The sequence below is a fragment of the Pyrgilauda ruficollis genome, unplaced genomic scaffold (genome assembly GCF_017590135.1).
Source record: "Pyrgilauda ruficollis isolate IOZ18807 unplaced genomic scaffold, ASM1759013v1 scaffold200, whole genome shotgun sequence".
Taxonomy (NCBI): Eukaryota; Metazoa; Chordata; class Aves; order Passeriformes; family Passeridae; genus Pyrgilauda; species Pyrgilauda ruficollis.
The window spans coordinates 307,252-330,261 of NW_024519208.1; the positions used below are offsets into that span (position 1 = coordinate 307,252).

Here is a 23,010-nt window from a genome sequence, read left to right on the forward strand (position 1 = left end):
TTGACTACAGAAATCCAAAATTCATTATGTGTTTGGTATGAGATTTAAAATAAAACAAGGTAGTAGGTTTGTGAAGCATTAGAATCCACTCTGGATTTATTCTGGAGCTCTTGTCCCACTGTTTGAATGGCAGAGGCCTTTTGCAGTGAAGGTTTTCGATAAGGGTGTGCAAGGAAAGCAGCTGAGCCCTCCAGAAGTATTAAGCAACAAAATGAAGGATAATGGTTTTGTACAGAGCACAGTAGTACAGTCAAATCAGTGAACTTCCCTGAATTTCCCTTCCTTCACCAAGGAGTTAATTTGAATCCTGGAACAGCTCAGAGGGCTGGAGTGGCCTCAGGGGGCTTTTCAATCCCCCATGGAAAGCAGTGGGGTATTTGATTTGGTTTTAAATCTGTATGTGGCAGTTCTTAACATAGACTTGTATATTAAAAGCAAAACATAGAAACATTAGAATTCAAATTAGCTCTGAAAGTTACTCTGAAATGTTTATAATATAATTCCAGTTATGCAAATAGTTTAAATATGTGACACTGTGACATTTTGCCCAGGCACTTGCTCAATAACCTCCATCAAATGTCAGCTCCCATTGCTGCTTCTGAGAGACCCAAGTGCTGTAACATTGTTGACTCATCACAGCAGTTGTGTGTAGAACTCTCTTCCAACTCAAAGAATTTCAACTTGGTTCAAAAATAGGCTGCACATAAGTCAGTTTATTCTAACCATTACTTAGATCTGGAAACCATGTTCTGACCTGACTTTTCCCTCTCATCTCTTCACACTAGGAATCTCTAATGAAGCCCAGTTTGTGTTTACACTTCAGAGTATTGTTATGGCTCAGAAGTTAAAAGGAACACTGTCCTTTATAGTCAAAGTAAGTGCAGCTCTCAACTGCCTCTGCTTCCTTGGGAACTGCGTCAGGGAGCCGGACTCGGGTGGGAAGCTCTGCTCTCGAGCTTTTTTTAGGCATCATTTCATCCCTGCTGCACCAGCCCTTTCTGTGAGGAACATTTTCACATGACATCTTGTGCAAAGAGTGCCCCCAATCCTGCGTCAGCACGTCCTAGATTGTCATTCCTGTCAGCGTGTGAGCAAGGCAGCCTGGAACATGTGCCACATTGTCAGCTAGATCATCACACTGATCTGCTGGGGAGGGCAGAGAGGGAACCAGGGTCTGCTCCTTCTGATCTCAGCTGGACGCTGCAGCCTGGTACAAGGCTGCAAAACAAAACTGAGAATTAGATGCAGTTATTAAGAGTGGAAACCCTGACCAAGAGTGAGGTCAGCGGAAGGCATTGTTTAATAGGTATTGAGCTGGATAAGACTGTGTGGGTCTCTGATGTTATTTCAGTACAGTTATTAATGAAGAGCTGCACGAGCAGCTCAAAGGAAATGAATGGAGACAGTTGTGGCTACTCCTGAGTCAGCCATTATCTCTATTTTAAGAGTTTCTTAAAAATAGCATGCTAGTCCTATTTTAGTACCTAAGAATCTGGGAACTATTAATTTATTATTTTGCTCAGAAAATAATGAACTGTAAAACCACATATCCAAGTGTTAGTTTAAACTCAGTCTTCTCAGTTTATTTCAGCAGAGTGCAGGCAGAACTGCAGCCCAGTGTGTCCCTTACCTGTTGTAGGTGCATGTATCAACCCAGCTGCCCAAATCTTTGAGTGGGCTGATGTGGTGGGATGGTTCTCACACTGATCCTTCAGGCCCGGCCAGGCTATTTCAGAGGGGGCTCAGCCCTCAGCTCCTCACTAGTGCCTGTGTGGTGGGTGGGGGTGGCTGCCTCAGGGCTCCCACTCACCTGCTCTCCTTTGCTCTGTTGCAGAATGATGAAGGTTCAACCCATGAAAAACTAGATTTCAAATTGCACTTCAGTTGTGCTTCATACTTGATCACGACGCCTTGCTACAGGTGAGTGCCCGTGCCGCTGCCCCCGGCGGGCCGAGCCGAGCCGTGCCCGCGCCGCTGCCCCCCGCAGGCCGAGCCAAGCAGAGCCGAGCCCGCGCCGCTGCCCCCGGCGGGCCGAGCCCAGCCGTGCCCGCGCCGCTGCCCCCGGCAGGCTGAGCCCTGCCTGCTCCCGAGGGCTTGGGCAGTGTCTCTGTAGGGGGTGACTGTTCAGATATGTCCAGTGACTGATTTCAAGTGGCTCTGCAGAGGGAGCTCTGTGCCCTGCAGGCTGGCCCTGCTCTGGCAGCAAGAGGGCACAAGTTGCTCCAGTGGACTCTGGAGTGTGGTTTCCATATTTGCTGTAAACCCATTTTCCTCGAGCTTGGTAGCATTTAAGCTTCTGTATCCTGACATGTTTCAGGGGGCTGATGGGACAGATTTCACTTGCATTTCTAATAAAACGTTTACTTTCCTTCCTGCTCTGCAGTGATGCTTTTGCCAAGCTCCTAGAGTCTGGAGATCTGCACATGAGTTCTATTAAAGTAGATGGAATTAGCATTTCTTTCCAACATCTACTGGCAAAGATCTGTTTTCATCATCATTTTTCAGGTGAGTCTTCCTTGGTGCAGAACCTTCTGCAGAATTCCGTATTCTAAAATCTCTGCTGTGCTTGGTGAGCATAATACTCCATGGGCTCAGCAACCACAGGAGCAGGTGATGTCCAGATTAAATACATTTGGGAGAGTTTTCTCCAGTTTTGCAACACTCAAAGCATGCAGTATTCTTCAAAATGAATTCTCCTTGTGTCCCTGTGGAATTCCTGCAGCCCAGTGAGGCATGTGACAGCTATCATGGGAGCAGCTGCTGTGGAGTTCAGGCTGTAACTGTTCTCTGGAGGGTGGGTTTGAACTGCAGGGCTTCAGACTCCTTCCCCAGTGCTTCCTTTCAGTGATGGAGAGCTCCAGCTATTCAGGTTTGGTTTTATTAATTAAAACACAAGTACTGGCTGAAGCAAAACAACTGGCTGTTTCATCATGCTCTGGTGTTTGCATTAGACATTGCCTCACTGGAAGTATTTCTGGGGAAGAAATCTACGTTCTGAGCAGTGTTTTTGCCACAGAACATTTGTGGCTTAGGAGACAAATGACTCACCTCATTATTGTGAAACGTCCCAGAGAGAAGCCAGGAGGAGGCAGGCACATCTTAACCCTGACTTCCTCCTCCCCTCTGTAGAAGCCTCTGTTCCTCAAGGCCAGGCAGAGCAAGGGCTGCTCTGCAGGGGAAGCAGGGCTTGAATTAAAATGGAATGGAATGAAATGAAATTGCTGTTTCTCTGCAGTTGTGGAACGCGTTGATTCATGTGCATCCATGTACAGCCGTTCTATCCAAGGCCATCATGTCTGCCTACTGGTAAAAAAGGTGAGAGCACTGTAACCCCTGAGAAGCTAAACCTGGAGCCTTCCCTGCCTTCCTCTGCCTCCTTCCACTCCCTGAGTTTGGCTGGGAGCACATTTACCCCACTTGGAAGAGGAGCTAATGATTTTTTTTCTTTTTTTTCTTCCTTCCCAAGGGAGAGAACTCTGTATCCATAGATGGGAAATGTAATGATTCTACCCTGCTTAGCAACTTGTTGGATGAGATGAAAGAGACATTGTCCAAGTGCTGAATATTCCTTATAAAATATTCCAACGACCAGAAACACACCCAACGTGTAAAGACAAGCAGACCCAAGTGTTAAGTTTCTCCCTCGTACGCATGTACTACCCTGGGGCACGTGCTTTCAGTTAACTCCACCATTGGTTGCAGTTTAGACATTTTAAGGCTGTATGTTACCTTTTTATTTTCAGAACTTTTTACAAACTGTGGTGTTAACCCTTTCTAGCCCAAAGAGATCCTGGTGACATGACTGGAGGAGGGAGGGAGGGAGGGGTGGGCACTATTTATTCAGCAGCTCATGATGATCCCATGACCTTCATCTGTGTGGGACGGCGACTGAGCAGGACTTTATCAACAGTAGCACAGTTTGTTGTTTGTGCTTATGCCAGGGAAGGTTGACTTAATCCTTAGCCATGAAATATGTCTTCAGGGCTGCTGTAGTTGATGTATATTTCTAGCAGAGGCTGGTGCTGGACCAGAAGGCCTCTTTTTGTTTTGTTTTTTTTATATATATATGATTTATTATTATCTCAAGATCTATTGTGATCAGCATATAAATATCCTCCATCTCCTTGAGCTAATCCAAAGGAGCCCTGTGGGAACTGGGATGTTTGAGTTTGTGTTTATAGTAGTTGCCTTGAGCCTTAACCTTCTTTTAGTGACAGCTGGAAGAGTTGAGTGTGGAAGCATGAAACGGGCTGGAAGTGTTATTGTTTGGGTCTGTGCTCCCCTCACTGCCCCACACACAGAGTCTGTCAGGCCTCTCCCCTTTGAGCTGTCTCTGCTGATGTGTTTTATGAGTCCACTTCAATTTCACATTCCTGAACAGTTAAGCTGTAGCAAGAAACTGGAAATCCAAAGGGGTCTGTTCCTGCTTTTTTATCCTTTTGCTCACCAGCTGAGGTTGATCATTACCAGATTAGAGAAACAGTCATGGGTGCAGGTCCATGTCCTCCCTCTGGGCTCTGAAACCAGCAGGGTCATTCTGTCTCTGTGTCCCCTCAGTGTCCCTCAGGCCTGCCCTTGCAGCAGGGAGAGCAGATTTGGCAGCACAAGTGCCCCTTTGGCAGAGCACTCACTGCCAGGGTGCAGGAGAGGGGTGGATGGGGCACCCCTGTCCCAGATGCAGGAAGGAGGAGGATGAGGATCCCCTCTCCCTGCCAGGGTGCAGGAGAGGGGTCATGAGGAGCTGCTCTCCCTGCTGGGGTGCAGGATGGGGAGGGGGCTGAGGAGCTGCAGATTTGGGACTGTAGCAGTTACTTTAGAGGGAAGAAGGGAGAGTCTGGGAAGTGCCCATTCTGCACTATTGGAATCTTGTGGAGTCACTGACAGGAAAGGGATGTCATGATGTCCTGCAGAGATGCTCAGTTGATGTCCTTCTCCAAAATCCCTTATTTTTTATTCCCCTGCTCCATTTTTTTCCTTGCAGTTCAGCACCCAGTGAGCAAAACTCCGTGGAAGGGTTTTGCTTTGGGGCACAGGTCAGGAGCAGTTGATTGCTCCAAAAAGGTGCCCAGGGAGGAGCTGGCTGGGTCTGCACGTCTCCAGCACCACCACCACTCCTAAAACACCACACCCCCATGCAGGGAGCTGGATGAAGTGTTGATCTTATTTGTTGGGTGATGTCCTGTACTTTACGCGTGTCTCGTGCTCTTTACACTCTTCCCACAGGAGGTATTTTGGCAAAGGCTCTGCTCTGGTGCTCTGGGTTCCTTGCCAGGCCCAGTTCCGTGTCCGACCATGCTGCCACGACGTGGAGGGTTTGGTTTTGGTCAGCCTCCCTTGGTTAGCCAGTTGTGTATTAGAAACTGAACATATTAAAATTGTCTTAAAGGATAATGTTCCTCAATTAGTGTTTGGGTTTTTTAATTCATGGATGAAAACTGTCACTTTAGCATGTAGAGTCTCTTACAGAATCCTGTGCAGTGATTCTAGAATTTTGAAATTGTATGATGTGTTACATTCACAAATTTATTTGCTATCAACATTCCCTGGAAAAAAAAAAAAAAAGACAAAGAAAACAACATACCACAAGCTGCTGTAATGATTTTGTGTCAAGATGATCCAATAAACTTTCAAAACAAAGTTAAATTTTTGGCTTTATAAATGGTCCTTTCATAAGACCGTTCTGGTTTGGATGGACCCAAAACCAAGGCAGGGATTTACCCCAGGGCTGAATAATGTATCTTCAGTGGAGGTAAGAGGAATCTCCTTACTAAAGGAGGTAGGGAATTCCTAATGCCACTCCCTTGAAAGGCAGCTCTGCAACAGCAGCTGTCACTAACACTGAAATTACAGGAAAAAATAATTCAGACTATCTCAGTTAAATCTCCATTAATTGTTTTATTTTTTGGATCATGATTGCAGCTAAAATTCAACACTTGGAAGAATGGGAGCTCTGGTCTGAATGAGGCCGGAATCAGCCCCTGCTGTTGCTTCCTCTTGGCCTCCAGTGAGATTTGTGACAAACGTGGTGACATTGATATGAGGATTAAGGCCCTGTCCTGCCACAGCAGGAGTGAGGCCTTGGCTTGGCTGATGTCCCAGTGGTTTCCAGTCACATCAGAACTTGTGAGAATCATCTTGGGATAGAAAATCCCTGGGGCTGAGAGTCAGGAGCCACCCGTTCTGCACTGGGGATTGCCCAGTAGCTTGTTGGCCCCATTGCTGCAGGAAGGATCCAGGTCCTCTGCTCCCAGTACTGCAATCTCACATGGACCTGCCATGGGCTGGGACTGCACAAATCTGATGGAATGGGATGGAAACAAAAACAAACCCCAACCCAGAAAGTGCCTGAAGCAAACCTCAAGTGTTAAATGAGCCACAGGAGCTGAAGTGTGGGGACAGGATCAGCTCCTGCCCCTTCCTCAGCCCTGGAGTGCTGTGTCCAGTTCTGGGCTCCTCTGGAGCAGAGCTGGAGCTCCTGGCGTGGGGCCTGTGCAGGGCTGTGAGGATGATGAGGGGATGGAGGATCTCCTGTGGGGAAAGGCTGTGGGAGCTGGGGCATGGGGAAGAGCAGAGATGAATATAAATACTGACAACATAGATCTATCTATTATTATGGATATGTGCTTTACTAAGTGCCAGAGGCTGGGGCCATGCAATGGGACCAGAGGTAATGGGAAGAAACTGAACACAGGAAATTCCACCTGAGCAGGGGAAGGACTTTGCCCTGCGTGTGACAGAGCTGCCCAGAGAGGTGGTGGAGTCACCTCCCTGGAGATCCTCAGAAGCCATCTGGCCACAATCCTGCTGTGCTCAGGGGCCCCTGCTGAGCCAGGTGAGCTTCAGTGCATCCCAACCTCGGTTCTGTGACCGGGAGTTGCCCACGAGCCTGGCACACAGGCTCCTGCCCTGGGGCACAGCATCATCTGCTCATGGAGGAATCCAGCCAGAGGGGCCCCGCGGCTCCTGGAGCAGGGCCCGGCCGTTCCCGGGAGCAGGAGGGATCGGCTCCTGGAGCAGGGCCCGGCCGTTCCCGGGAGCAGGAGGGGATCAGCTGCTCTGCAGGAGCAGCCGAGCTGCTGCCGTGGGCCGGGGCCAGCTCGGGCAGCCAGAGACCCCCGAGGAGCTGAGGCTTCACTCCAGGTTCTGCGGCTCAGCTGGGCTGGGAGGGGCTGTGAACACCCTGGGGTTGTTCAGCCTGGAGAAAAGGAGACTCAGAGGTGACCTTATCAAAACCCAGTGATTCTGTGATTCTGGGAGTCTGTGGTTCTGTGAGCTGGGCTGGGGGCTGTGAACCCCTCAGGGACTGAGCCGGGGTCTGCACAGGCTCGGATAGAAATGAATATAAAAAATAATAGAAGAAAATAAAAAAATAAAAGAAAATGGAAACAAGTGAATAGAAAATTAAAATAGAATAAAAATAAAAGAGAAAATAAAATAAAAGATAAAAAGATGAGCTAGAAAATAAAACAAAATAAAATTAAGATAAAATAGAAAATAAAATAAGGATAAAATAGAAAACAAAATCAAGTAGAAAAGAAAATTAAAATAGAGAATGAAAGAAAATAGAATGAAAGAAAAAAAAGTAAAAGGAATTCGGATAAGTAGGATAAAATATTGAAATAGAATGAAAGAACATAGAGTAAAATAAACTAGAATAAAATTTTTTAAATGCCACAAAACACGAACTGTCCCCCCCCAGCAGCCGCTGCGCCTTTCGCCCTCCCCCTCCCCCGGCCCGTCCCTCCCTTGGGCGGGGCCGGCGCAGGCGGGGGCGGCCCCTTTAAGAGGAAGTAGCGCCGGCCGCGAGCGGCGCGCGGGAGGGCGCGGGAGCGGCGGGAGCGCGGCGGCCGCGCGGGGCGTGCTGCGGCCCGCGGTGAGGGAGTGCTGCGGCCCGGGGAGCTGTGCGCGTCCGCCGGCGAGGGACCGCGGCCCGGCAGGTGCGGGGGCTCGGGGGCTGTGGGGGGCTCGGGGCGGTGTAAGGGGACACGGGAGAGGCTGTGAGGGAGGAGGGCCTTGCGGGACGGGCTCGGAGGGGCCTCCGGGGAAAAGAGGCCTGGAGGGGGCCGCGTGTCCCCAGCCCTGCCCACGTGTCCCCCATCCCCGGTGGCCGCGTTCCCCCGGCGGGGCCGGGCCGGGCTCTCCCCGGCCTTGGCGGGACGGGACGGGACCTGTTGATCCGCGGCCACCGCGTCCCCGCTCTGGGCGTTAATTGTTTGTGTTTGCCTGGGCGGGGGGCGATGGCGGCCGCGGCCCGGCCTGAGCCCCCTCAGGAGGGCCCGGGGCCCCTGGGGCGGGGGTCAGGGCATGGATCTGCCTGCGCTGGCCCGGCACGGAGGAGAAACCCCTTGGATGGGACATCCCCGGGCAGAGCCCTGGCTGCTGGGCGCAGCCCCCTCCCTTCAGAGGGGTCGGACCTGCTGCAGGATTCGTGAGCAACCGAAAAATTCGTAATGAAGAAAAAAAAAAAAATTGCAGAGAGTAAGGGGGTTGGTGGCACAACTGTGAAGTTACAGCTTTCAACTTCCCTATTTTATCCCACCTCTCCTTCCCGGCTTTCTCCAGCCCATCTGCTATAGGTAAAGGCATAGCTCTGAAGTGCCAACCTTTCAGTGTCCAAACTGGTCGGGGAATGGGGAATTTTCCATTTTTTTTCAGGTCATGGTGAGCCACGGCTCAGCTGTCATGAGGGAGAATGTGTCAGGAGAACTTGAAAGCAAACTCTTGCTCTGCTTCTGTCTCTTGCTGCGGGCTCAGGAATCCTGATCTTACAGAGCTGCCTCTGCTCTGATCTGGGCACAGTGAGCTCAGCTCCTTCAAAGAAACCTGTGTGAGAAGGACAGGCAAAAGGAAGGGGCAGGAAGCCCTCTGGAGGGAAAGGACAGGGGATCTGGAGTTGTCCAGTGTTCAGCACAGATGTTTGGGGAAGGTTTTTCTGTCAGTGCTAGTGAAAGGCAGAATTCCCTCCTCTTAGAGCTTGGAGCTGCAGAGTGGCCACACTTTCTGGATTTCCATCCCTTTGTTAAAAGTCCCTTTCCGGTCTGGAAATCTTTTGCCAAGTTGCAGGGCAGGGAGGGATTTTGCTGGGAGATGTGAAACTTCCCCAGCCACCTGTTTATCACAGTCCCCAGGGCTTTGTCCTTGCACTCTGCTTCCTTTCCCAACTTCAGGCTCACTTCCAGCTCCCTGTCTGTCTGTCGCTGTTCCCTGGACTGTGTATCCCATGTTTCAGATTCACTTTCTGTCTTAGTCACTTCCTGTGAGGTGAACCTGGGGTGAGTTTGTGACTCTTCAAAATCCCCAGAAAGAGGGAGAGCAGCATTGGGAATTCTTTCCAATGGTGGCAAAACCTGGAGCTGTTGGTTTATGGCAAGGATCTGAGCAGATTCCCTGTGCCTGGCTCACCTTGCAGCTCCTGGGATGCTCTCTTGCTCTGTCACCTGTGCCATCATCAGACGTGGAAATGGGCTCTCCATGTTCTTGGCCAAGGCTTGGGGAGCTTGGAGTAGACTCAGCATCCTGAGCAAAGTTGTCCAACTTCAGCTGCCTCTGGAGCTGTTTGCCAGCTCCTTCCTTGTCCACATCTAACATGGCCCTTCTACTTATGGGGTGAAAAGTGCCCCCACACTGGAATGGGGTGATTTAGTCCCATTTTGGAGGTTGGGCTGTCCAGATCTGTGCTGTGCTTGGTCACTCTTGCTCCTCTGTGAGGGCCAGGGGTCTCCATGGCCACACTAATGGAGAAGATGTCCCCTGTGAGTAGTGAAAGTGTCTGGGGTCAGAACACAGAGATTGCAAAACCTTTCCAATCCTGTCCACAGGTCTGGGAAGGGAGTTGCTTTCAATTTCTGAGTTTTAATTTCTAGTAAGACAGTGCAGTATTTTCTGGTTCTTGAGCCATAAGTGCTGCTGTAAGTGGATCCAGAGCCAGCTTTACTGGAGGTTTACCAGCTTATCTTTAGGAATATGTAATACCAGCTAATGCTGTCAATAAAGAGTGCACCGTAGGCTGCACCTTTATCCTCCTTTTTCCAGATGCCCCTGGGAGGCAGAGGTATCCCTGAGGCCTGGTTTGGTCTGCTGCCTGCTTCCCTGTGGAGCTGGTGGTGTGGTAGAGGTGCTGCTCTGCTCCTGGTGTATTTGGGTGGGTTTTTGCTCTGGGTATATGAAGCAGAAGGGAGGGCAGAGGAAGGGATGGAGGCAGCGAAGGCCAGAAAAAAATCCCAGCAAAACAGCAACTTTTGCAGTTGGGCAAAGCCAGAGCAAAACAATACATCACACTCTTGACAGCTTTGACTTCCTCCAGAAAACCTGGCTGAGGTTCCAAAGGGCTGGTGCTGGTGTTGGGTCAGTGTGAGTGAGACGAGGCCACCGTGGTGATGCTGCAGACACTCCCCTGTGTGACCCTGTGCTGATTCCCGGGAACTCGTGGGACAGAAGATGAGCTGGAGCCACCCAGGCCATGGCTGAGGTTGCAACAGGAGCTGAGCTGGCCCTGTGGCTGCACTGAAAGGCTCTGTATTTTCTGCAGGCCTCTCTTGGGGCTGTTGTCTGGCTGCCTTTGCTTCCTTCTCTCTTTCCTCTGGCTGTGTGATGTGGTTGGTGTCGAGGGGGTCTTCAGCTCCACTTCCATGAGCTCGCTCTGTGCCTGGAGCTGTGCTAAGGGATTGAGTTATTCCCGTATCTCCTGCCAGGGCAGGAGAGGCCTCATGGGCCTCTGCTGTCAGCAAGAAACAATCCTGCCATTCATCCCAACGTGTGACATTAACATAGGGAAAAGGGATGTTTGTCCCTGGGATTATCCATGCTCTGAGAAAGACTGGTTGTGTGGCCAGCTCGTGCTCCAGCTCTGCCCTGCGGTGTGATCCCACACTTCCTGGGATCCCAGCCCACTGTTAAAATGGTGCCATAGTCATTTTTTCTTCCTAATGCAAATTTCATGCTGCAAACTGATGTTAGCTTTGACTTGGGTGGGGGCAGATCCCAAAGTTAGAGGAAATGGAACTGCTGTGGGCCCAGAAATATCCCTGTCCAGTGAGGACAGTACAGAGCCTGCACAAGCAGGGAGAGACGAGCAGCTCAGCTGGGACTTAATAAACACCACCCTGCCCTTCCAGCCCTTTAGTGGGGACAGCAAGAGGCCTTCCCAAAGGACAGGCTGCTCTGGGACCTGGAAAAGTGGGAGCTGCTCCTACTGTGCCGTCACTGGCTGTGCTCTTCCCTGTAAATACTTGTGTGTGCAGTTAACGTGAGTGCTGGAGTCGTGACCCAGCTTGTCAGCTTAGCACAGCCCTGCAAAGCCCGCAGCAGATTAGCTCTGCCTCCACACGCAGCCCCATCCCGCCTGGGTCTGTGGAGACCTTCCAGCAGCGGGCTCTGACATTGCAATGGATGCAGATGTCACGTAAGAGCAGCAGGGCTGGCCCTGAGTCAGTAACACCCGGGGCTCCGTGGGGCTCCCTGCAGTCACTGCTGTTCCACGGGAACACTTGGAGATTGCAGCATCTGCTGCCTGACCTTTCCCTCTGGGGAGGGAAGCAGGAGGAGACCTTTTACAGAACTTACTTTCTCGTGTGGGTTTTCTCCCTCTGTGGCTGTGGGGTGGAAGGCCAGGGGGACAAACCACGCTGGAAATTTCTTGCCTTCCCTCTCCCTTACCAGACTGGGTTTTCCAGCCTCCCCAGCACTCACTGCCTCACCTGCCCTTGCTCAGCATCCCTGTGTAGTGTGAGCAGTGTCACCTGTAACATCCCTCCTGTCATTGTCTGAATGTCAATCCTGATCTTGAAGCCAAGCAATAAACTCCCTGCTCATCCATCTGCCTGGGATGGATTCTGGTGTCTCACTGCTGGCTGACCTGTGCTCTCTGCTCCAAGCAGCAGCATTCCCACTTGCAGCTCTTGATGGGTTCTGCCAGAGCTCCCCTCACCTCTGGTGGGTCCTCTGCTATACCAGATACTGCTTAATTTAACAGGGCTTTTCCCTTTATTCCATAAACTAACTCAACTTTAGGATTGTCTGGAATGCTTGGCATTGCAGGGGTGAAGGAGATGCTAGTTAAAGCCCAGGATAACTATTTCTGGTCTTTTATTATGCTTATATTATGCTTATAGCCTTGTCCTGCTCCTAAACCAACCTCTTTGCCTAAGCCATGCTCTTTCCAGGAAGGGCCTGGAGATGTGGGAAGTCCCAGGAGAGCTGTACCATTTCTTCGTCGGGAATTTCCAAATTGTGCAGCAGATTGGAATAGCGGGGCCTGGGGGTGGCTGGCAACAGGCAGGACCTTCTTAAAGCTGACTCTGGTGAAAGACAAAAGGCTCTTTGTTTGCCCAAACCTTCGGAATTCAGTATTTCCAGTGTGCCCCTGTTCAGATTTGGTTGCAAAGGCTGCTGCTAAAGCACTTTCTAAAAGAAAAATGTGGATGTTGTCCTGCAGAGCAGCAGAATGAAGTGGGGTTGGGGTTGGAGGTGCAGCTGGGCTGGGTCAAGCTGCTCCTTCTCCAGAAACTTCTGAGCAGCTTCAGCTGCCGGGGCTGAGCACAGGGGACGGATGGGGAAGGCAATGCCGAAGGGAAAGGTGGCTCAGCTCTCCTGCAGCAGCGTGGAGTGATCCTGCGGGAGCAAAGACAGAGCTTGCAGAGGGGAAGGATTAGCTTTTGGGAAAACATTGGCAGCTCCCTGGGCCGGGAGGCTGGAGGCAGTGCCATACAGGAAGCGGCTGACGTGGAAGTGCCGGCTGGCTGGGATTATGAATGGCCAGGGGTGCCTTCCAACCACACTGAGCCCTCCTCGCCCTGCCCTGCCCTGCCCGAGGTAAGCGCGGGGCAGACCTTTGCTCCTCGTATCACAAATCCATTCGAAAGAGCAGCTGGAAGTCTTGTCCCAGGAAGACAAGCCCTCGATTGTTGCTAGACTGGCTCTGGAGGCGCAGAAACTGGCTGCCATTAGTGTAGTGTGGCTGCCAGGATTGTTCCGGTCCCTGCTCTCTGTAGTAAAATCTCTCCTTTGGTCGGAGAAAACCAGGATCATCCTGTCCCGAGACACTGAACTAGTGCAGAGTGGCCATGGGAAGGGATTTGTGAAAGGAGGGGGGGTGGAATTGTGGAAAAAATGTACATGTGCATCCGTCTTGGCTGTTTTGTGCAAGTTGCCTGTTTGAAACTGCTTTTCTTCTCTTCCTCATTCTGTAAATTCAGGTTTTTACTTGAAATGCTCAGTGCATCCAAAATACCTTTATCAGGGCTGTTTATCAGTCGGGGGTTTTGTGTCCTGTGTTAGGAATTCTGGCCTGGCATTGAGGGCCCTGGGAGTGGCTCAGAGGGAAGCAGGATCGTGACTCCCCTCTCCTGGTGAGCTCTGGGGACACAGTGGCTGTCACAGGCTCCCTACCCAAGGGATACAGGCAGCTGGACTCGGTGGGATGTGAGGACAGCAGCCTGGCTTCCCGGTCAGGAAACTGGACAAATCCCTGATTTGAAGAGCTGCCTTGCTCCTTGGGCTGTGCTGAAGGGCTGTTTTACCAGAGGCAGCAGGATGTGGCCGGCCCGGCGCTGGGGTCACGGAGGAGGGAGGCGGCCTCGTGTCTGACCCCTCCCCAGCTGCGGAGCCGCTGGGTTGTGGCCGCCCATGAAACAAACGGGGAGGTTTTTTCCCCTCTTTTGAAAAAGGAAGCTTGGCCTCGGCGCCTGCCAGCGCTGACAGAGGGTGCAGAGCAGGGCTGAGCCCTCTGCAGGAGTGACCTGCTGAGGCCAGGAACACAGGTAGGAGCTTGCTGACTGCTGCCTTGCTGGTTTTCCCTGCCTGTTGTTAAACCCCGTGCAGTGTTGGCAGCAGAGGGGAGCATGGAGTGCTGCTGGGGCTGGCACTGCTGAAGCAGTCATGGGACTCCTGGAGTCCTTTTTGGGCCATTCTGCCTCTGTAGGGAGGGCAGGATCTGTCGGGAACTCTGCTGGCTTCTGGAAAACCTCGGGATGGCTCAGTAGGGTGCAAGGGGAGGCAGTTTCCTGGTGTTTTGGGGAGGCGACTCTTCCCTTTTTCAGACTCTGAGCTGCTTTTACAAGTGATCAGGAGTTGGGGAGCAGCTGCCTGGGATTCCTTCCTCTGCCCAGAGCCTGGTGTTAGAGCAAGGCAGCTCCTCATGATCCACCATTCCTGACGAGGGAAGTGGAATGGCAGGACAGTGCCAACAGCCCTGGCAGCAAAACCAACACAGAACTGGAGCTGCACAAGCAGGGAGTCAGAGAAGAGGAGCTTTTGGGATGGGGGGGAAGGGAGGGCCAGGCCTTGAGACCCCTGGGCAGACAAGTCCAGCATGGTAGGGAGCTGCTCCTCCCGTGTCCTTGGGATAAGCTGGAGGTGTGTTTGTGCCCTGGACAGCCCACGAGGGTCATGGGCTCTGATCCTGAGCGCTGGCCAAGGTCCTCCCAGAGCACCGGTGACGTCTGCTGTGATCTTGGCTGGCTGAAAGGAGGAGGCAACAAAATGTACTGAGGTTTGTTTAGTGGGGGGAGTGGTTTTTCCCCTCACCTTTAAAGCTTGCAGATACCATCCAGGTGCTTTGCATGTCGCATTTCCCAATTGTCTCTAACCTTTCCTTTCCCTTGTGTGTGGGGGCGGTGTCAGCTGTGACTCCTGCCTGTGGAAGTAGGTGTTGTACAGATGATATCATCTCTGAGCAATGTCAGGGATGCTTTGGTCTCTGTGCCTCTTTATTTTTATTTTTTTTCCTAGAGCTAAATGTTTCTTTTAGCTCACTGCAGTCAGAGACCGTAATTAAATAGGCTGCATCTGCTTGATGTCTCAGCTACTCATTTTGCTAATGCTTCACACAGATGCTGAATCGTCTGAGAGACGATTGCTCTGTGTTGAGCTCCCCTGTTCTCAGGGCTGATGTCTCCATAGGATCAGGAATTGGTTTCTAGGACCAGTACTGCCTCAACACCAAGTGAACTGCCCTGCACAGAGACCCTGACAAATGTGGGGGCTGGGAAAACCCCAGCCATGTGACAAGGGCAAGTGTCAGATTCTGCCCAGGCATGGGGCAGCCCTGGATGCAGGGACAGACTGGGAGTGAGAGGCTGCAGAGCAGCGCCGTGGGAAGGGCCCTGGGGGTCCTGGTCAGTGGCAAGTTGGATCTGAGTCACCGCTGTGTCCTGGCAGCCCAAAGGGCCACCCTGTCCTGGGGGGCACCAGGCCAGGGAGGGACTGTCCCACTCTGCTCTGCACTGGGGCAGCCTCACCTCCAGGGCTGGGGGCCTTGGGCACCACGACATCAGAAGGATCCAAAGCTGTTGGAGAGTGCCCAAAGGAGGGACACGGAGCTGGGGAAGGCTCTGAGGAGCGGCTGAGGGCACTTGGCTCGTTCAGCTGGAGCACAGGAGACTGAGGGGAGGCTCCTCGGGGGCTGCAGCTCCTCCCCAGGGGAGGCAGAGGGGCAGGGGCTGAGCTCTGCTCTGGGACAGGGACAGGAGGCCAGGAAGGGCTGGAGCTGTGCCAGGGCTTGGCATGGAGCTCAGGGAAAGGTTCTTGGCCCCGAGGGTGCTGGCACTGCCCAGGCTGCCCAGGGAATGGTCCCGGCCCCAAGGCTGCCAGAGCTGCAGGAGCGTTTGGACAGCGCTGCCAGGGGTGCTCAGGGTGGGCTTGTTGGGGTGGCTGGGCAGGGACAGGGGCTGGGCTGGGCTAGATTGTCCCTGTGGATCCCTTCTGACTCAGAATATTCTGGGATTCTATGAAAAATCTCTCCATCCCGCTCAGATGAGCAAAATGGTTGGTGTTTGTTTCTTGATGCGTGGTGCCAAAGCCAGGGGATGTTTGGTTTTACCCTTAGGTTTTACTCCATCCACATCCATGCCAGGCCCTGCAGTGCAGATCCTCCAGAAAAGAAGCAGGGATGGAGTCACACTGCTAGGGGTGGTCCAGGGAGCCACATGGAGGGTGGTGCTGCTGCTGCTTTGTGGTTTCTTGTGTGAGAGGATGTGTTTTCCTCCATCTCCAGTGCAGGGAACTCATCACAAGTGCTTCCCTGGACTTTGTGCTGGAAGTAGCAGAAGCCTCAGCACCTGCTGCCCACATTGCTGGTTCTGTGGGGGCCGTGCCTCAGTTCCGGGGTGGGTGCAGTCCCTGGAGCTTCCGACTCTGTCACAGGATGTGGCCAGGCTGTGACACAGCTCCTGCTAACCAGCACTGCTCAGCTGTCTCTCCACACCCTTCTCTTCTTCCTCTGCCACGTCTGGGGTTGGATCATGCTCCAAAGGACACATCTGCCAGGGGTTTGTGCTGGGTTTGTCTCCCCTGAGTGGCTCACGGTGTCACAGCAGCTGTTTTGGCAGCAGGAAGGCCAGGTTGGATGGGGCTTGGAGCAGCCTGATCTAGTGGAAGGTGTCCCTGCCCATGGCAGGGAGTGGCAACTGGATGGTCTTTAAGGTTCCTTCCAGCCTAATCCGTTCCATGATGACATATCTGCTCTGGATTCACCTCTCAGCCCATGGTGGATCTTACTGAACCACATTAAAATGCTTTTAGGGTTTCTCCCAACACATCATAGCTCAAGCTGGGGTTTGGATCTCTCAGCTCCTGCATGGAAGAGGTTACTGAGCCCATTCCCACAGGAAATGTTGAGCCTGTTCTTAGTGAGGTGAACTGGAGTGGTTTGGGGTTTCTTCCTCACTGTAATTAAATATGGAAACAAGAGGCCTTGGCTTTAAAGCTTTTTAATCTTTCTTCAGAGAAGAACTGCTGATTAGCACTGCAGCATCTGTTAGAGATGGGCTCGATTGCAGCCATGGTAGTCATGACCTTGAGTTTGGGATGTGCTTGCCAGCATTTGATGACACTATTTACCTATTGGAACAACACTCATGTAAACCTGAGGCCTCATGTAAATCTAAATAGATTCTGCTTGGGGAAAGGGGTTTTTTTTTTGCTTGCTTGCTTGCTTATGAAATTATGGAAACTTATTTCTGCTATTTAAGGCATCAGCTTAATTTCTATTACTTTATTCATTTCTCTGTCCAGCACATGTAAAATATTTTTGGTACACAAAGCTTTCTGCCTTAAGCTTTCATCAAAGAGCAGCCTGGCACAAATTCTGTGAGGGGCTGGATGTGGGAACAAAGGAGGTATAATTAGCTACAGATAAACAGAGCTGTGTTTCTCGTCAGCATCCCTTCAGATCTCAACTTGTGTCTCTCCCTTGGAGCTGATTTTCTACAGTCTGGTAGAGGAAGATGAGCTTCCCCTCATCTTCCAGTTTTCAGCTTGTAAGTGCAGCTAAACTGAAATGGGAAGTATGTTTATGATCTGTATGCACCTGCAGAAAAGGCTGTGGCTGCTCTCAGGGCTGATGTTATTTCAGGATATTTGCTTTCCGGGTGCCTGAGCTGTGACTTCTTCTTCTCATTGCCCTCCACCCCTTGGTTCCTGTCTCTCACTTTCAGTGGCTGGCTTGGTGGGGGCTGTCTGGCAGCAGCTCTGAGCTGTCTTGTAGGCTGGCATGACCTGGCCTGGCCTTGTTCCCAAAGCAGGGATGCAGAGGTGAAAATGGGATCTGGGTGAAACCCAGCTGCTTTTACCCTTCTTTGTTAGTGCATGTGAGCCAAGCAGGCATTTCTGCAGGCTTGGGGTCTTGTGGTGTGGCACTGTTGGGGTGAGTGGCAGCCCTCTCCCATGGCTGTGGGGCCTGTTCCCTCATTCCCACATGGAACAGGTCAGGAGGTGACTCTGTTCAGCCCAGGTCACCCCTCCACCTCCCCTCCCCTCTGCTCCAGCCGCAGAGGGAAGGGGGAGGAAGGAAAGCTGCCGTGGGCTCCCCCCCTTCTCAGATGTGGGGCGAGGGCCCAGATGGCATCCCAGATCTCTTCCTATGGGATTTAGACGAGGTTTCCTGTTGAGAAAGCTGCTCCTAATCGCTGCCCTTCTGTGCTGTGTTGCAGATCAGGACCAGATGAGCAGAGGGAGGTTTCTGTGAAGATCAGAGTCGCCCCAGCCGTGCCCCGGGAAGTGGCCGCGCCTCCGGCTGTCACCGCTGCGGGCCTGGAAGACACGCAAGAGAAGGAAAATGTCCCACGCTTTAAAGCAAGTGTTCAATAAAGACAAAACCTTCCGGCCCAAGCGCAAGTTCGAGCCGGGCACTCAGCGGTTTGAGCTGCACAAGAAGGCCCAGGCCTCGCTCAACGCCGGCCTGGACTTGAAGGTGGCCGTGCAGCTGCCGCCGGGCGAGGAGCAGAACGACTGGGTGGCCGTGCACGTCGTGGACTTCTTCAACCGCATCAACCTCATCTACGGCACCATCAGTGACTATTGCACTGAGCAGTCCTGCCCCGTCATGTCGGGGGGCCCCAAGTACGAGTACCGGTGGCAGGACGAGCACAAGTACCGCAAACCCACGGCCCTGTCCGCACCCCAGTACATGAACCTGCTCATGGACTGGATCGAGGTGCAGATCAACAACGAGGACATCTTCCCCACCAATGTCGGTGAGTTTGGGTCCCAGCTGGGGCTGGAGGGAGGGAGGGGGTGTGGAGCCTTCTCATGGAGCCCCTGTTGCTGTTCCAGGAGTTGCTGAAGCACAGCTGACACTTGTAGCAGTGCGGTGAGCTCTTCCCAGCTCTTCTGCAGTGCTGAAATACCCAGAGCTGTACCAGATCTCACTGGGAGTCATGGATACCTTGAGGCGGTGAAACAGGAGGCTGCCCTTAGAGCAGTCAGTCTCTGGAGTGGCTCATGCTGGATGCAGGATGGCTCTCTGGGAGCTGATGGCCAGCCCAGGTCTGAGGCACAGCTCTGTGTCACCTGGTAATGGTGTCACAAGCCATAATCACCCCCTCTGTTATTAGAGGCCACAGTGGCTGTCTCTGCCCCTCCAGAGGGTGGGATGCTGGCACAGTCCTGGAGGGAAGGGCCATGTTTCATCTGCTGCCAGGACCATGGAAACAGGAGTTTGGCTTAAGACCTCAATCTCCATATCCAAACGCAGCTTTGGGACAGAGATTGTTGGGTTTTATTTTGTGATGAAGATGGAAGAATTTAGTCTCTAAGAATTTAGTCTCTAAGTTATCAGGTAAATACAACTGAGCCTATGCAGAGCTTCCATCTCCTGGGAGGGAGGAGATGAGGTGCAGCAGAGCTCACTCCCTCCCTCCTGCCCTGGTGTTTATCCCTTTGGAGCTCTGATGGGATGCAGTTGGTCCCTATTTGGGGCACATCTGCCACTTGAGCATCCACAGGGATCCTCCACTGTGCCAAAATGCTGCTTAAACCTGATGTGGAGTGGGCAGAGAGGGGAGGGGGGCCATAAACAGCCAGTTTTGAGACAGCTGCAGCACCAAACCCTCCCCAGCCGTTCTCGCGCTGCACGGGCTCTGCTGCAGCTCTCTGGGGACCTCGCTGGGGGTGTTGGTTCTGTTCTGGGCTGCAGGACGAGCTTCCGACAGCACGAGGTTGTGGTCTGGGGTTTTTTAGTTGTTACTGTCTTCAGCTCAGCTTTAACCAGATCCTTCAATGCTGACTGAAATGCTGCAGCTCTGGCAGAGCAAGGAAAGGGTTTAACTCATCCTTATTCCTCCAGAAACAGTGTGAACTTTACACCCATGGAGGTGGCTGCATGGCCAGACTGCTCTGCTGCAGGGGCCCAGCCAAACAGTTCTGGAGCCTTCAAAGAGGATCTTAACAGCTTTAATTTTTAACCAAAGAGCTACAGATGTACCAAAACAAGAGATAACTGGGGAGTTAACAGCACCAGGCCCTTCCTTTGGGAAGTTGCTTGGTTGTATCTGGTGTTCTGCACTGTTTATATAAATACATCAAACAGTAGTAGCAGAAAACTCTTGTCTGACTGAAAGAACTGCTGGGAATGTGGGCTCTGCTTTCAGTCACAGCAGTGCATCACTCTGTCACTTAAAAAAATCTGTGCTTTGAAAAATCCAAAGGAAAGGAAAGGAAAAAGGAGAGGGGAGCTGGAAATTACCAGGGACAGAACTTCTGCCTCAATCTGTCCATTTTACCAATTAATTTTAGCCCTAAGCAACCAGCTTTAACTTGACCAAAGGTTTTTTATGGCCACTCTTCCCCTCCCAAGGTACTCCCTTCCCCAAGAACTTCCTCCCAGTGGTGAAGAAGATTCTCTCCAGGCTCTTCCGGGTGTTTGTCCACGTCTACATCCACCACTTCGACAGGATCACCCAGATGGGCTCGGAGGCCCACGTGAACACCTGCTACAAGCACTTTTACTACTTTGTGAAAGAGTTCAATCTCATAGACACCAAGGAGCTGGAGCCCCTGGTGAGTGTCTGGTGGGGCTCTCAGGGTCTGTGGCCAGCACAGGGCTGGGGCAGGCACAGAGGGCTCTGGAACCTTCTCAGAAGGCCCCACCTCAGATCCTGGGGTCACTTTTGGGTCCCTCACTCCAGCAAAGACACTGAGGGGCTGGAGCATGTCCAGATACAGGAACAGAGCTGGGGAAGAGTCTGCAGCACCAGAAGGAACTGAGGGAGCTGGGAAAGGGGCTCAGCCTGGAGAAGAGGAGGCTCAGGGGGAACCTTCTGGCTCTGCACAACTCCTGACAGGAGGGGACAGCCAGGGGGGCTCAGTCTTGTCCCAGGTAACAAGTGACAGGACAGGAGGGAACCCTCTCAAGCTGTGCCAGTGGAGGTTTAGATTGGATTTAAGGGAAATTTTTTTCACTGAAGGGGTGGGACAAGCATTGGAAAGGTCTGCCCAGGGCAATGTTGGAGTCATCATCCCTAGAAGTGCTCAAGAAACATGTGGCTGTGACACTTGGGGACATGGTTTAGTGGTGACACAGCAGTGGTGGGGTAATAGTTGGACTTAATGATCTTGGGAGTCTTTCCAAACCTTAAGGATTTCATGATTCTCTTCTAAAGCTGGTTGCCCAAATTCAGGACCAGTTTCCTTGCAGTGTAACTGTCAGGAACCTGGGAGTCAGGATGTGATAGGATGTGCTGGGAATGGGAATGGTGGGGGGAACACGGGCCTGCCCAAACTGGAGCTGTGGGCAGCAGGGTCACCTAGGAGTAATACTGACAGCTAAAGACAGGGGGTTTTTATCTACACCCTCACCTGGGAACCTGGATCCTCCTTCACAGTCCCTTGTCTTCTCTGTCCCTTCAACAGAAGGAAATGACCTCCCGGATGTGCCACTGAGCTCAGACCCTCCTGCTCCCACCTCTTCCGAGGACTCCGAGCCCCAATCCCACATTGGAGACCTGATTCAAGGGGAGAACAGAGACGTTTCGTTTAAGAAATTATATATTTTTAATGAGTTTCAATGTAAAACTGTGATACTGCAGGAATATTTTTTTAAAGATGCTCTAGATTAACTAATTTTTTATAGTAATTTCTATAAAAAGGAAAGAAAATATTTTGTGGGCCACTTGATGGGAATGTTTGCTCTCGGAGTGGGGAAGAGCTGCCTGAGCTGCCTCCTCCATGTGCCCTGAGTGAGCTGAGCCAGACACTTCACACAGAGCTGTGTTGTGGGGCTGGTGCTGCCATGGAAGCGGTACCTCCCTTGGGATACACATTTCCCACCCCTGGAGGCAGGGTACAGGACTGGTGTACATGGATCCCCCAGGTGTGGATCCCCCAGCACCTCTTCCACTGGCTGTGAGTCCAGGTTTGGGGCAGAGCTGCTCTGTGCCCACCTGTCCCCAAGGCCTGGCTCTCGTGATCTCCCTCTGAGTGAGCTGGGACTGGGCTTCATCCCATGACTGCCACAGCTGGAGCCAGTGCTGTTGGAGTGGAAATCTGCCCTCGTGTGTCAGCCCAGCCCTGAGCTGAGCTCTGCACACACAGCCCAGCTGTGGCTCTGCACTGTCTCCATGGGGACACAGATCCACACTGGCAGCTCCTCGCGGGAGCCACCAGAGGGAAGGTGCTGGGACAGGCACCAGGAATTCTCCTCCATCCCCTCCCTCCCTGTCCCTTGTGGTACGCTGACCCTGCCACTTCCCGCTGGGGTACGGAGCCTTCTCCCTGTTCCTCAGCATCACCACCCCACCCAGCTCTGCACATCTGGGACCAAAATCTCTGCTGTGCAGCCAGAGCCCCCCCGGCCTCGCCTGCTGCTTGCACGAGGAGAGCTTGGCAGTGCCCCCCAGTAGGTAATGGGTCTACCTAGGATTTGGGGACCAGTAAGTGACCAAACTGCACCACTAACCACTTCTTCCTTACAAAGCATTCCCGTGCCCTGGAATCTCTTTACATACGTGACTCTGTCATTTCTCATCCTGCCGTTAGGACACTCGTACAAATACCACTCGTGCTCTGAAATGGAACCAATAAATTATGTTGTATTTACACAGCACACGCCGCCGCCGAGCGTCTCGTGACTGCACGTTCGTCAGAACCTTCCCATCAGCAAAACAAACACAGGGTGTTTGGGCTCCTTGGGGATTGTGCTGGGGAGCTGGGAGCTCGTGGGTGTGTGCTCCTGGCACAGCTCCTGGGGGGTTGGTTGGGTTCCTCCTGCTCTCCACATGCCCGGTGCAGGCTGCTCTGAGCCCTGCACTGGGGCCCAAGGCCATGGGACCTGACCAGCAGCCCGGGGTTGTCCTGAGTTGTGTCTGCAGTGTCTCTGTACCCAAGGGTTGAGCTGTTCTCCCAGCTCTGAAACTCAGGTGGGAGTGGGCAGGGGAGGGGAATTCCAGCTCACCAACTTGCCAAGAGGCTCCTCTACAATGGGAAGGAGCCAGGGGTGCAGTCATGGAGGCTGATGGACTAAATTGGGAAAAACTGCATTTGGGGGATGCACGTTGTTTTCCTGGCCAGGAGGGGAGTGAGGGGCTCCCCAGCTGTAGCTCCTCTTGTTCACTGCATGCAGCACTGGCTCTTGCCTGTTTCCCTGCCCAGTGGAGGTGCTGGGACCACCCTCCAGCCCCTCTCCCAGTGTTTTGTGGGTGCAGCTCAGCTGGAGAACATGCTGTTCCTTGGTGTGGACTATCTCTTTGGCCAGCCTGGGTCAGCTGTCCCAGCCCTGCTTCCCCCAGTTGTTGTGCC

The 23,010-nt window shown here is 52.4% G+C and overlaps 2 protein-coding genes and 1 pseudogene across 4 annotated transcripts in view; all 3 read left to right on the forward strand.

Annotated features, from left to right (window-relative positions):
* Positions 1 to 5,643, forward strand: part of AP3D1 (adaptor related protein complex 3 subunit delta 1) — a 42,871-nt gene extending 37,228 nt beyond the window's left edge. Inside the window, exons 28-32 of the mRNA XM_041467119.1 lie at positions 786 to 874; positions 1,835 to 1,920; positions 2,384 to 2,505; positions 3,236 to 3,315; positions 3,467 to 5,643. Of these exons, the coding sequence (XP_041323053.1) occupies positions 786 to 874; positions 1,835 to 1,920; positions 2,384 to 2,505; positions 3,236 to 3,315; positions 3,467 to 3,562 (473 nt within the window). The 3' untranslated portion in view covers positions 3,563 to 5,643. The remainder of the gene's footprint in view (positions 1 to 785; positions 875 to 1,834; positions 1,921 to 2,383; positions 2,506 to 3,235; positions 3,316 to 3,466) is intronic.
* A 2,136-nt stretch (positions 5,644 to 7,779) lies between these two features.
* MOB3A (MOB kinase activator 3A) lies at positions 7,780 to 22,318 on the forward strand. 3 transcript variants are annotated; one of them, XM_041467133.1, is made up of 4 exons: positions 7,780 to 7,937; positions 17,928 to 18,470; positions 20,072 to 20,274; positions 21,127 to 22,318. In XM_041467133.1, exons 2-4 carry the CDS (start codon positions 18,053 to 18,055, stop codon positions 21,154 to 21,156), a joined length of 651 nt encoding a protein of 216 aa, XP_041323067.1. In that variant the 5' UTR covers positions 7,780 to 7,937; positions 17,928 to 18,052; the 3' UTR covers positions 21,157 to 22,318. The 3 variants fall into 3 exon arrangements, with proteins under 3 accessions (XP_041323067.1, XP_041323068.1, XP_041323069.1); XM_041467134.1 differs by lacking the exon at positions 7,780 to 7,937 and adding an exon at positions 13,403 to 13,757; XM_041467135.1 differs by lacking the exon at positions 7,780 to 7,937 and adding an exon at positions 14,466 to 14,488.
* Positions 21,465 to 22,318, forward strand: LOC121353365 (annotated as a pseudogene).
* Positions 22,319 to 23,010: the final 692 nt, after the last annotated feature.